This window comes from Abramis brama (genome assembly GCF_963993115.1).
Source record: "Abramis brama genome assembly, chromosome: 3".
Taxonomy (NCBI): domain Eukaryota; kingdom Metazoa; phylum Chordata; class Actinopteri; order Cypriniformes; family Leuciscidae; genus Abramis; species Abramis brama.
In genome coordinates, this window is record NC_139965.1 from 60,886,409 (window position 1) to 60,901,612 (window position 15,204).

A 15,204-nucleotide genomic window follows, 5' to 3' on the forward strand; every position below is an offset into this window, starting at 1 on the left:
ATGTGAGCAATGTGCTTAAATTGCTAAATTACTATTTATTTATTATTTATTGATTAAATCCAGTAATTTACAGGTAAATAAAATAAAATTGCATTAAAAATAGAAAAAATATTATAAAAATTAAATAAAATAAGCTTTCTGGACAAAAGTATAATTAAGTATAATTTTAGGGCTTCGGGTCATTTTGACCCGCGAGGGAAGGACTAGGAAGTGCCTTGTAATGTGCAGATTTGTTATCAAGAATTTTTATTTTATTTTATTTCATTTTATTATTTTGTACCCTTTTCATGAACTTGTGATACCCAAGATTTTTTTTATGAATTTTTTTTTTTTTTAATAGCGCTTTAAATCAAATAAATACATTTTTATTTTCAAATCAACTTTGCAGAAAGTCATTATGTTAATGAATATCTTAATGTCTTAGTGTTGCATTAAGCAGATTAGACCTGGACGATAATATATATATATATAGCATATTTAGCATATAGATTATTTTATTTATTTTAATTTTAATTTTTTATTATTGAGGAGGATACAGGTAAGGTTAGGACATGTTTGGTGGTGTGTGTAGGTTTATTGTTGGAATATTGTTTATTGTTGTCTTGTAGACTTCGCCTGACTCAGTTCAGTGGCTCATGGAAATGTGTTCGGTTCGGTTAGCTTGTCTTTCTCACTTATAAACACTGATAAGCACTTGTAACCCTCTCTCTCTCTGGCTCTCTCCTCAGGCAGCTCATGGGAGACTCTATCGAGACACGTCGGAGTGTCCAGGTATGTGGAGAATCCGGAGAATGAGAGCATGTAAACGCGAGGCGTCACGCTGAGCCGTTCCAAAGTGATCAGTGTTAGATGATGTTCAGGTCAAGGCCATGTGCTCTACACTTCATGCAAATAAAGTTTACATCAATAAGAATACATTTTTTTTTTTTTTTTAATAGCCACTTTCAAAATCTACTTTACAGAGAATCATTACGTTAATGTTTATAATATCTTAATGTCTTATAGTCGCATTTAACAGATTAGAGCTGGCCGATTATTTATATGGACTTGTGGAATTGAAGAAATTTTATTTATTTATTGCATTGATTCAAATCAACTTTACAGAAAATCATTATGTTAATGTTTTAATATCTTGATATCTTAATGCCTTATAGTCGCATTTAACAGATTAGAGCTGGGTGATAATATATAGCATATAGCTTTTATTTTATTTTTTATTTATTATTATTATTTTATTTTTTGTACCCTTATTATAAATTTGTGATACCCAATTATTTTTTTTTAATAGCGCACTAAATCAAATAAATACATTACAGAAAATCATTATGTTCATTTTTAGAATATCTTAATGTCTTATAGTTGCATTTAGCAGATTAGAGCTGGAAGATAATATATACATCAAATATATTTTAATTTTATTTAATTTTATTTAATTTTATTTCATTTTATTTAATTTTATTTAATTTTATTTTATTTTATTTTATTTTATTTTATTATTTTCCCCTTTCCCTGTGTCCTCAGCTGTGGTGTTTGCTTGTAATACATATAACATATACATATAATATATAATATATATGTATTATGTATATGTTATATATAGCGCATTGTTTCAAATAAACTGTTGTTAATTTTTAGAATATCTAAATATTTTATTTTATTTTATTTTATTTATTTTATTTTATTTTATTTTATTTTATTTTATTTTATTTTATTTTATTTTATTTTATTTTATTTTATTTTATTTTATTTTATTTTCCCTTTCCCTGTAGAGGTGTTTTCTGTGTCCTCAGCTGTGGTGTTTAACACTGGTGTTTGCTCTGTCTCCTGCAGACTCCCGCTAGAAGAGCCCTGGGCCGTCGTGTGGCTCCTGACCCCAGATCTGGGCATCTTCATCATCTCTCTGATCACACTGGTCCTCTGCAACCGACTGATGAAGAAGAGGGACGAGGGGCTCGTAACACACGTGTCTGTACTTCTACATGAGGTGAGTGTCTGTTCTCTTGAGTAATGCTGCCTTAAGGCCCGAAAGACTCTCAGCAAACGTCTCTTTCTTTCTTCCATTTGGTTAAAATAAAGTTAGGTGTAATTTGTGCTGATGTTGTGCTGATGTTGTATCGCTAAACACTTGCTGTTGAGGAGGAGACAGGGAAGGTTTGGAGGAACGGGTGGGTGTAATGTTTGTTTTTTTCCATATGAAAGGATTTTTATTTTATTTCTTACCATTTTCTAACCCTGTTTTGTGCCCTAATAATGAACTTGTGATACCCAAAAAATATTTTTTATTTTATTTTATTTTATTTTATTTTATTTTATTTTATTTTATTTTATTTTATTTTATTTTATTTTATTTATTTATTTATTTGTTTGTTTGTTTGTTTATTTATTTGTTTATTTGTTTGTTTGTTTGTTTGTTTTATTTTGAACCCTTATCATGAACTTGTGATACCCAAGAATTTTTATTTATTTATTTACTTTGATTTAATTTGATTTAATTTGATTTTGTACCCTTATCATGATCTTGCGATACCCAATCATTTTTATTTAATATTTTTTATGACTTCTTTTTTTAATAGCGCTTTCAATCAAATAAATACATTGATTTCAAATCAGCTTTACAGAAAATCAATGTTAATTTTTAGAATATCTTAATGTCTTGTGTTGCATTTAGCAGATGGAAAAACATCCCTGGTGTCTCTTCCTACAGTCAAAACTACATTGAAATTAGTGAAATATTACTCCTTTTATTTTTCTTACTGAAGTTTTGCCATGCAAATGTGAGATCATCAGGAACAACTGCATGTTCTGCTTTATTACTGAGTTATATATCCATAAAATATTCTGTTCTTTTTAGATGCAGGGAAATTATGACCACAAAATGCATATGCGCCGCGCGCTTCCACTTTGACACGTAACAATCTGTTATTGTGGGATCATCGATTCGAGAATTATTACCTGCCTCTTTATATCGTGTACAAAAATGAGTTGTGGTTGATCAGTGTATGAGTTGGTCTGGTGGAAGCTTCCCGTCTGAGTCGTCTTATTCCCTTTCACACAGAGATCCCGGAACATAAACCGTTTGATTTTGTTCTTATGTAACTTTTAATGCTAATGCATAGATATACCTCACTGTGCTCATCTATCTGGACTGAAGCACTGGAGTGACTCGTGCTGTGTGGAAAGTGATGAAACTCATCAGAAGTTCATTGCAGGGACTGAAAGAGTTGAGCTTCACTGGATTGAAAATGAAAATAGTGTGTGTGTGTGTGTGTGTGTGTGTGTAACCATGGCCACAAGGTCACATGGCAGCTGAAGTCAGAGTTTTGTTGTGTTTTGATGATCATGAATGCTTGCAGAAATCACACATACATAGTGACAAGAAGAAGAACAAACAGTGAGAAGCAGAATCATAACCCAGCCTCTCTATGATTATTGCACATATAGTGTTGATTATTGCTCATATAGTGTTGATTATTGCTCAAATAGTGTTGATTATTGCTCATATAGTGTTGATTATTGCTCATATAGTGTTGATTATTGCTCATAGTGTTGATTATTGCTCATATAGTGTTGATTATTGCTCATATAGTGTTGGTTATTGTTGGTTATTGGACCAGAGTCAGACCATCCTGCAGTTTATTGAGGAGTGGTGAGCTATTACTTTTCTTGACATGGGCCAATAAGAAACATAAAACTTCCACCCACAACAAGTAACCATTAACCACCCACAACAGTCTAACATTGTGGTGATTGTTTTAGCATGGCTAAGCACAAAATGCACCAGAAAATGTAAAAAATGTTCTTATTATGATATTATTTGCTTGTCTATGTGAAGACCGGTTCTAAAGGCCCTGATATACTTCAGAGAACACACAAAATCAGGCCAAAACGATGTTCAAACCGCTTGCCAAAGTGAACTTTCTGGAAAAAGTTGATAAACGCCTCTGAACATATGAAATCTGTTTTATTTTTTCTCTTTTTTTTCAATTTAATGGTTGAATTCAATCAATGTCTAATTAATTGAATTTTGGTTAAATGAGTGCAATAACAGGGCCCTATGGAATGTTTAACATATGTTTTAATACACATTTATTATTTTTTTTAAAAGGCAGTAATGAAACAAAGGTTAGTCTTTTATTGATTATTCCTTAAATTATTTTATTAATTGTATTATTATTATTATTATTATTACTCATATTATTACTGTGAGAAGTACACTCTACTGTAAAACAGTAATATATTTCTGTCATAATTTCTTCAAGTTAAACCGAACGTTTATGTTGCCGGGTGGTCGTGAAGACCTTTGAGTTTCTGCGTATGATATAATGAGAGTTTTCTCAAATGAAATGGTGAAATGCTGGTGAAGTGACTCATTTCAATAACAGTCTTTTTGAGCTTTAATATTCAGATACTTGTCCATATTGATATTTGGTTCATTGTACAGCCCTGCTTTTGATTTATTAGTCCAAAAATTGCCAAATTCTGTGACATTCAGCGTTCCAAATTCCATTTTTATGACTGAATCCCGCGATTCCATCCGCTCTTTTGTGGATCATAGGGACCAAAATTTTTTTTTTGCAAATCCCACTTTGAGAACCCCTGATGTAGACGGTGCTTCAACATATTGTAAATATATATAAATATATAAATAAATAAATATATATATATATATATATATATATATATATATATATATATATATATATAATGTAGTTGCTGGTTTCAGAGAGAATAAAACATACAGTACAGTACGGATACAGTACAAAACAGCATGAAGAAACTCCTGATGAGACTAAATTAGTCTTTAGTTCAGTTTTCAGAAATGTTTGACCCGAAGGCTTGTGTTTGCCAGAGAAATTGTATTTCACCAACTTAAAATGTTAAGTTATTAAGTTATTTAAATGGATGAGATGGAGCAAATTGCCCATGCACCTCAATAATGTGATTGGAATCTAAGCAAAAAGCATCAGACTGTAAAGAAGCTCATGTTTTGATTTATTTCTTTAGTCTTTGTATTGTTTCAATACTTTACTTTTTTGATGAACATGAAAAGTCATAATAAAAAAACATGTTTAAATCATCATATTCTTTGATTCTCTTTAAATATTGTTCATAGTGTAAGTTTTGACTCCTAAATCTCCACCCTGTGATATTTTATGGCATTTCTTTTCTTTTCTTTCCCCATTCGACTCCATTGTGCACTGAACTGAACAGCGGCCCAAAGCTGACAACTTCCTGTTGCCGTTTCCAAGCCAACAACATCAACAAACACTGGCTGGCTCGCTATATGTGTCAGCATAGAAAAATATGACTTTTATAAGATCAATTAGCAATAGAGGCCCGAGTGCTTTACTGGAATCTAACAATAGACACAGTTTCAACATTGCTTATGTATAAATATTACTCCCAGATCCAAAGCTGACCTCTGTTTACCCGTCTGACTCGTTTCTACTCCTTTCTTACCAAGTTACAAACTACTGTAACTAACTAACTAACTAACTTATGATTTACCATGCTTGGACTATAGTCAAGCTGGCCATCTGAAAAAGTAGTGGGGAAGCTCAACAATTTATAAACCAAAGCAGCAAAATATGTAAGACCACAATGCATTTTTATTAATATTTTATACCAGATTGGTCACACTTTAGATTAGGGTCCAATTCTCACTATTAACTATGACTTTTGCCTCAATAAACTCCTTATTACTGCTTATTAATATTAGTAAGATAGTATTAAGGGATGTAGAATATGGTCATGCTAAATTAGGCATTAATCTGCTTTATAAGTACTAATAAACAGCCAATATCCTAGTAATATGCATGATAATAAGAAACAAGTTAATAGTTAAATTGACCCTAAATAAAAGTTTTACCACAAGATTTTTTTTTTAAAACAAAATATCAGTAGTTTTTGCAAAAATTACCCACCGACCTTAGCAAGCACCACGCATAGTTTTATAATTTATCTAAAACTATAGAATGTATTTACTACAGATTATGGTTTAAAAAGACCATTGAAATGAGCCATCGTAGTGAATGAATTTGCTAAATGAACCAGAGCTGAGCTTAAAGGTCTTAAGTCCTGGGGACTTTTATTTATTACACCCACATCAAATCATCATCTTGTTGGCAGAAAACTGGGTGTGTCGGGTTATTAAGAGTAGCAATTTTCATTTCCACAGGACTTCTACAACAGTGTGACTTCTGCTTTATGCCAACATTTAATGCATTGTAGCCTTTTATCCAACTTGCAACCACCTGCCTTGTAAATTGGTGTAGGAACAACATGATATCTAAGCAACACATTCCTAAGTATTCTGTGGCAGTACGAGACTGAACGATTGGGAAACACAGTTATAGCCTGAGGGGATGCGTTCATACATGTGTCTGCACTCGCTGCTTTACTGAAGAGAGAAACGACCAACATCCATGCTTCGAGTTCCACACTGCATTATAATCAATGCAATACTGTTGCTTTTATGTAACTTTTTATGCAGATATAGAATTGATATTGACATGTACATGTAAATAGTTTGTTAATTGCATGTATTACGGTTTGATTTAAACTACATAACCTGAAGGGTTAGTCCTGATTAGTAGAGGTTTATGAAGATAGTTATGAAACTGGGTCTTGAATGCACTTTCAACACTTTGAAATGCAATGGGAAAATAAAGAGAAGGAAAAAACTACTCGACATATAACAGGCATTTTCATAACACCAAACGGCACACAGCTTCCGGCATCTTTCCATCAGGAAACCGTGTTTTGTTTACAGCTTCCCATGCTGCTACGAAAAGTGCACCAGAGAATGAGATGGAAGTATGCAGTGTTCATATGGCATCCAATCTTTTTCATATTTTGATTGGATAGCAGATGGAAGAAACTACTTAAACCAATCTAATGTGGTTTTCTAGTTTAATCTGGTTTAGTTGGTGGATCAGTGGTTTCCCAGTCTGACCTGACAAGCACCCAAACCCCTCTAAACCCAGCAAAACAGAGGAATCAAAACATGATTTCAATTTCATATAATTTATTTATAAAGCACAATTAAGACAACATAATGTTGACCAATGTGCTGTACAATCACACAATAAAATTACACAAATAAAATGAACTTTCAAACAAACAACATCTGTAAATGATTGTTTACCATAAGAATTATACAATATCTTTTTTATTCAAAATTAATAAAACTTACATTTATGCATTTAGCAGATGCTTTTATCCAAAGCAAAAATTGCACTTTGCACATGTTGTCAATTATACAGAACATTTGTAAGTTGTCACTGGGATCAGGACTCTTAAAGAGACAACTTTGCACCTTATCAACGCATTAAAAGAGCTGGTGTGTTTATACTGAATTACGCCAAAACGAAGTTTGTTTTGTGAGTTTGAAACTTTCCGGAAAGTTTTTGCTGTACTACTAAAGGTCAACATTTTTGCACTTTCTTCTTCCCTGAGAGTGTATATTCAACTCAGTAATTAGGTTTAGATTGGCCTGAAGATTCATTACATGGATCCTTCCAGAGGGCAGCTGATGCCTTATTGAGGCTCAGTGTTTAGTGTTGGAGACGGTGTTGATAGAGTCACGTGACGCTGTGGAATGAGGGACGACCCCAAACACTGATAGGACACTGATAGGACACTGATAGGACACGAAAACACTGGAATCGAACCTTCATGTGCCCTTGAAAGAGTCTAACACAGGTTTCATATTCAGGGTCAAGAGAGCAGATGAACTACGATGGGAAAGCAAAGTTACTCATGCAAAATTAGACTTTTTACATTCTGTGCATTTAACATCTGTGGCCAGTTGCATAAACTGCTTAGACTAGTCTAATCTAATTATTTAAGACTGGCCATCACTTTTTAAAGTCAGTCATGTAAAAAGCGAGGTCTCATTTGAATCCAAAAAGTAAAACTGATTAGCCCTAACGTATTGCTTGTTGGTCAGACTAGTTCTTAGCTTATCGGTTATGTTTATGCAACTGTCCCCAATGTTTAAGGATGGACTCATACGGCAAGCCGGAATAATATGGCAAGCTCAAATCTGATTGGCTGACTTTATGTAACGCTCTTAAAACTCTTGACTAAATGTAAATTTAATGCATCTTTCCCTTTATTTTTATCGTCTGCTGCCTTTCACATCAAAACCTTTATTTTTACAGAGCTTTCTACAATAGAAATAGTTTCAAAGCAGCTTCACAACAATAAACAGGAAAGTAACAGAATTAATGATGCAAACTTCAGTTACAACTTCAGTTTAGTCTACTATATAAAGCGTCTCTCCAGTGTTTTCATGCTTTTACTCGCGCCTGACCTCGACGGACTGAACAGAAGAAATGAACCGGAGAAGATTTACACATCAAAGAAGGCGGAGCCTCAGAGCCACACCCACCTATTACATCATCACCATTGACCAATTGGAGTTCAGAGGCGTTTCACCGCCGGAGCAAACTTTTTCGTCGTTTTGGCGTCACTCCCGTTCGTTCTTTGATTTCTCTTGAAGTACATGGGTGGAGCTAGACAGTCCAACCACACCTTAACCCATATAACCTTATCACTAAACAGAACTCCACCCATTATCCCCACCTTGTTTTACATTAGAGAGAGGGAACTGGACCTCATTTGGATCTGCAGTGCGCTCCTGATTTTCCCTCCTAATTCCTGTGATAAAGTCTCTGTCCTCTTCTTTTCAGGAGGACGAAACGGAAGACGAGGATGAGGACGTAGAGCGAGAAGACGAGGAAATGTCCTGCAGTGAGACTGAGGATGAGGAGAGTCCTCACGCGAGCAGCGCAGCGGCACAGTTAGCGGCCCGTCTGCGTGCCGCGGCTCAGCGCTTCCTCAGGAACATGGGCCGAATCCTGGCCGTCACTCTTCTGGCACTGGCTGGTACGAGCATCAGAAAACACACTTTACATTAGCAGTACGATATCAGCAGGGCTTGACATTAACACACGTGTGTATTTCAGCAGTGGCGTGTAACATAGTCACTCCTACTAGTCACTTTGGCGGGTTGAATTTTACATTTAGCATATACATTTTCAGTTGTAGTCTTTTAAAAAGGCATCTGAAATATAAACTAAATGTTGCTCATTTGCTCCGGATGAATATTGTTGGTGTTACAGGGCTTGAATTTCGGCGAGGGATTGCGCATAATTTTACTCATTCCTGCAGATTTTGTGCTTAAACTCAAAAGTGCGGCACATAAAGACGAAAGAGTTGAGAAATAAATGGCATGTGTAACAGTATAATGGATGCGTGCGTCCGCTCTTAAAGTGACAGCAGCCTAATAAACCTGCTGCCAAATTATGAGATAATATTAAGAATATCTATATAGCAGTTTTTCCCAATGGTATCGATGTCAAAATTGTGGAACCTTGGAAAACCACAAGCCACAGTGGCTGGTGAGGGAAAAAGTTAATGTCAAGCCCTGAATATAAAAAAGATATTACAGATTAAATGGAAGCAACAAAATACAAGGAACAAATTGAGTCCATTTATTTTTTCTGGTCTTGTTCTAAATAGTATGTGTGATTGACCACAAATCTTAAAAAAATAGTATACCAAATGGTGGACCAATTTTAAGTGCACATACTTTTTGGCTAATATTGCCCATAGACAGAGCCGGACAGTAACTGAGTACATTTACTTGAGTACAGTACTTAAGTACAATTCTGAGGGATCTGTACTTTACTCGAGTATCATTTTTGGGGAGTACTCATGACTTTACTCAAGTACATTTGAGAGGCAAATATTGTACTCTTTACTCCACTACATTTCAGTCCATAACTGTGAGTACCCGTTACTTCTTCTAAAAAAAAAAAAAAAAAAAAAAAAGGACAAAAGAAACATCTCGGAAACCCTCTCAAATGTGATTGGATTGTGCATGCGCCACTGATTGGGACAGCCTATCAGCAATCACCTTCAGCTTTCCGCCAAAGTCAACTCCATGGTCAGATTTAGATACGAAACCATGGACTAAACAATGGATGAAGACGCAGCAGGTCCATCCCGGGAGCGATATTTTTTTTCCCAGGAAGACTCACGAATATTCATTAGGGAAGTCATCCCTGATTGGTTAGGGGTAGGTCATCAGACCAATCAGGGATGACTTCCCTAATGAATATTCATGAGTCTTCCCCTACCATCCTGGGAGAAAAAAATATCGCATCCCGGGAATGTGCCAACCCGTGGCCCCACCTCACCAGACTATTTCAATTTTCTGAACAAGTTAATGATAGTTTTCGCTTCAAGTGTTTGCTGTGTTTACCAGTGTAAGCACTGTGGCAGTAGTAATGCAATATTTAGAAAATGTACTCTTGTACTCTTGATACTCAAGTACTTTTAAAAACAAGTACTTTAGTACTTTTACTTAAGTAGACATCTGACTGTAGTACTTTTACTTGTACTTGAGTAAAATTTAGCAAGGGGTATCTGTACTTTTACTCAAGTAATGAAGCTGTGTACTCTGTCCACCTCTGCCCATAGATAAGATCAAGTTTTTACACTAGAAGTGTTTGAATGCATGCGTCTTAAAGTTTACACAATCATGTCTTTCTCTTTCCAGGAATCACTTTACCCTCTGCATTCTCTGCCTTCTACTTCCTCCTGTTCATTGGCGTGTGCACATGGTGGGCTTGCCACTTTCCCATCAGCCATCTGGGGTTTAACACACTGTGTGTGATGGTGGCCTTCTTCACCGGGGGACACCTGGTGTGTCTTTACCTGTATCAGAGCTCGTTCGCACAGGAGATGTTCTCCCCAGCGGGCCTGTGGGCCAGGTACTGCTCTTCATTACTCTCTCCACATTCCCTGTACCTTCATAATCACTTTCAATGCTCTGTTATTGGTAGATCAATCCCGTTTTGGCCAGTTAGTGTACCCTGTGTACCTAGGTGTGTACTCTCCCTTGTCTGGCTTATGCTACTCTAAGCAATGCCTGAACTGTTTTTGCCTCTTCATGATGACTCGCTTGCTTTAGTCCTCATTTGTAAGTCGCTTTGGACAAAGGCGTCAATAGCCCTATTCGCACGGGATTAGTATTACCTAGGGACCTCCGGTAATTTGTAATAATCGCAGAGGTCGTCTGTGATTTTTATCCCGTGCGAATCTGCCATGTCTGTAAAAATGTCTGTAAAAATTCCCCCGAAAATTACCTACCGTATTTCAGCCAACACAGGGGTCCTCTGATAATACCAGTCCCGTGCAAATCCCCATGTCTGTGATTTGGGCTGTTTTTCTGTGAGCCTATCGTTTCCTAAAGAACGTAATAACCATTATGGGCCGTTTAACAGTCCATTTTACGTCTGTATTAAAACTATATTAACAATAAAATATCTCGATATGCTCTACTCCAATCCGATTATAGTTTTTCTCCAAAAAACTATGAAGTGCTGCAAAAGAGAAAACAAACTACAGTAAAGAAAGACGTGATCCGGAAGCTCAACTCGGACCGTTGTCATGGAAATGTCAAATTAAGCATTTTGGCGCAACATGGAAGCTCTTTTGGAAAGTTAGACGCTTTTTGTGGTAGTGTAACTTAGTAGTCTGTATCGTGGAGCATTTCTTTGTCTCACACGGCCTCTAAAGACGTCTATCCTGTAAATATCTCAAGAAATCAAAGTGCGAAAGAGTAAAAATGATATAAAATGATATAAACCAAATAAAATGAATAGAAAAACAAGCCTATCGCGACGTTTCTGTATTTATAATACCTTCTTCAGGCAGGCTTGTTGTAAATATGGACAAAGAATAAAAGAAAAAGAAGATATATATTTATACAATAATATGATATTCTATAATATATATAATATATATTTCTCTAATAAATTGGTTTTAAATAAGTTCTTTTTTTGAATTGCAATACTGCAGCGCGATCTTCGTTTCAGCACGTTCAGCTAGTGAAGTGTGAATGGGTGGGCGCCACTGATCTATATAATGAGTCATTCTAGATCAGTGGTGGGCGGACGCTGTAAAGTCCGTAAACTCGAGGGAATTACGGACATTTATTTGCCCGTGTGAATGAGCCACCAAAAACACAGACGTCAGGGGGTAATTTCTTAATTACAGAGGTCCAGGGGTAATACTAATCCCGTGCGAATAGGGCTAATGACTCAATTTAAATGTACAGGTGAAACTCGAAAAATTTGAATATCGTGCAAAAGTTCATTTATTTCAGTAATTCAACTTAAAAGGTGAACTAATATATTTAATAGAAAATTACATGCAAAGTGAGATATTTCAAGCCTTTATTTGTTATATATTTGCTGATTATGGGTTACAGCTTATGAACATTTTCAAAATGGCTGAGATTTTGAATTTGGGGTTTTCATAAGCTCTCACTTTCAAATATCTCACTTTGCATGTAATGAGTCTATATAATATATTAGTTTCACCTTTTAAGTTGAATTACTGAAATAAATGAACTTTAACACGATATTCTAATTTTTGAGTTTCACCTGTAGTTCAACATCCTTGTTTGTCCTGGGACAACATTCCTGTTAGCTGATGAGACCGGTGACCAAGATTTTTAAAAAATAGGAAAACACTGACAGCATTTGCTGCATCGACGTCGTTTGTTGGTCCTGGGACAGTAGTGCTATTAAACGATATGGTTATAGGGCTGGTTAGGTTTGGGGTTAGGACTGTGTTTTTTTCTTGACAGGAATCTTGTTCCAGGCTCAACAAAAGAATGTTGATCCAGAAACACGTTCTACTTGGCACGGTACTTTGATTTGTACCGTGGTACTGTAAATTTACCATAAATTTACCCAAATCCACCAACACGCTGGCAGCACAGGCCCCTCCCCCCTCATGATTGGACACACCCCCTACTGCTGATTGGCTACAAGTGGTTTGGTGCTCAGACGATTCACTTTCAATAGCATTTCTCAGAAATCACTTTCTGTAAATTTACCCCCCCCCCCCCCCCAAAGTTGCAGAAAGTGATTTCTGAGAAACGCTATTGAAAGTGAATCGTCTGAGCACCAAACCACTTGTAGCCAATCAGCAGTAGGGGGCGTGTCCACTCATGAGGGGGGAGGGGCCTGTGCTGCACAGCGTGTTGGTGATTTGGGGGCGGAGCTTTCAAGATAGGGTGTGATCCTTTTGGGTAGGGCGTGTTTGTTTTGATGATTTCAAATATCAACAGAGTTTCAACACAAGACATCTGTGAAGTGTAATTTTAGTATAATTGAGATACTAATATTTTTGTAATTTGTATATTTTGACATTTTTATCTTTAAAGTTTTATTAATTTTGTTGTGTTATTTTGTCATTTTTAGTTTTAGTTATTTTAGTACATCAAGTTTATGGAGGACCAAACCTGAAAAATAAAGATTTATTTCTTATTTTCCAGAGTTTATCACTTTTTAGTTTTTCCAGTTTCTCACCTCACCTTACCGTACTGCTTTAAACGAGTAGCCTGGCCTGTTGATGTGTGTTAATTACGCAAGGCTTGTGTTACAGCAGGGTGTGTGTGTGTGTGTGTGATGTAAATGCGAGAGCCTCAGGCTGGGGAGGTGAAGGTGCTGTTTCCTTGCGTAACGCACTGAGACTCGAGCCCTCGATATGTATCCGGAGACTCGCTGAAACTGGGCATTTCTCCTGACCCATAAATCCCTGCTGACCTTTGCGCTGTTGCAGAGACTGTCACAGCTGTCAGAGTAACCTAAACACAATATGTCTGTACACCGTACGTCTCATGCACATTGCTGTCAGATCAAGATTATTAGTGTTCGTTAAAGGTGCAGTGTGTGATTTTTAGCAGCATCTAGTGGTGAGGTTGTGAATTGCACCCAACAGAAGTTACGGTGGCCGACAGGAAGTGATGTCGTCGTCTGAGACAGCAGAGAGTAGCCAGTTAAACAATGAGGTTTCTTTACAAAGATAAATTAAGAAGTTATGAAATTTATTATTCAGTAAAAAGATATATTATTGTGAATATTATTGTGACTTGTTCATCATTGTGTCAGTGTTTTATTCGCTGACTTTAACTCGCTTCTTATCATGAAGAACAACATAGTGAGGAAACGCGTTTGTCCGCTCAGGGCCACCGTAGAAACATGTGTAGAGAGAAATGCTCATTCTAAGCTAATAAACACATAACGCTTCATTATGTAAGGTCTTTATACACCACTGAAAACATAGTTATGTGTATTATATTGCATTTCTGTCAACAGATCCTCCTAAATATTACACAATGCATCTTTAAGGCAAGCATCACTATTATTATAGTACATACTTGAATTTGAACAAAATCCCAAGCTTAACTCACCCTGAATGATTGTCATATTGTACGACTCAGTGAAAGAGGGACCAGAGCCGAATGAAAGACTGAACACTACCGGTCAAAAATTGTAGGAATTTTATTGTTTTTGAGGTATTGCTCACTAAGGCTGCATTTATTTGATCAAAAATACAGTAATTTTTTAAAAATATTATTATAATTTAAATCAGCTCTATGTGAATATATAGTAAAGTGTAATTTATTCCTGTGATCAAAGCTGAATGTTCAGCATCATTACTCCAGTCTTCAGTGTCACATGATCCTTCAGAAATCACTCTAATATGATGATTTGATGCTCAGTTATTATTGGTGCTCAATTATTAATAATGGTTCTTATCATTATCAATGTTGAAAACAGTTTTTACTGCTTAATACTGATACTTTTGTGTCATTCTCAATGTCTTTACTGTCACTTTTAATCTTTTGATCAAACTTTTGAATGGCACTGCATCACGTTGATAATAATCATAAATATTTCTTGAGCATCAAATCATAATTTCAGAGTGATTTCTGAAGGATCATGTGACACTGAAGACTGGAGTAATGATGCTGAATAAATTACACTTTACTATATATTCCCATAAAAAACAGCTTTTTAAAATTGTAATAATATTTCAAAATAATTTTTACTGTATTTTTGATCAAGTAAATGCAGCTTTGGTGAGCAGAAGAGAATTTTGACCTGTATAGACGGTTGATTCATATTACTCTGAATGGGAGAAAGTGCAATATGACAGAATAGATATCTAAACCTAAAGCCAAACGCAAACTGGTGTTGTTTGGGACTGCGTGTGCGCATTTGCTAAACCAGCCTGAAATACTAATTAATATTAATCTCAGATTTTGTTGCCGCTCTGGGATTTGTTATTTGATAAGCAGTTTCTGAGATTCCAGTATTTCCCCATTGCCTGACG

General features: G+C 35.7%; 1 protein-coding gene across 1 annotated transcript in view; it reads left to right on the plus strand.

Annotated features, from left to right (window-relative positions):
* Positions 1 to 15,204, plus strand: part of piezo1 (piezo type mechanosensitive ion channel component 1 (Er blood group)) — a 144,568-nt gene that overhangs the window by 64,679 nt on the left and 64,685 nt on the right. Inside the window, exons 4-7 of the mRNA XM_084108660.1 lie at positions 729 to 771; positions 1,831 to 1,984; positions 8,697 to 8,892; positions 10,571 to 10,784. Coding sequence (XP_083964786.1) covers positions 729 to 771; positions 1,831 to 1,984; positions 8,697 to 8,892; positions 10,571 to 10,784 — 607 coding nt within the window. The remainder of the gene's footprint in view (positions 1 to 728; positions 772 to 1,830; positions 1,985 to 8,696; positions 8,893 to 10,570; positions 10,785 to 15,204) is intronic.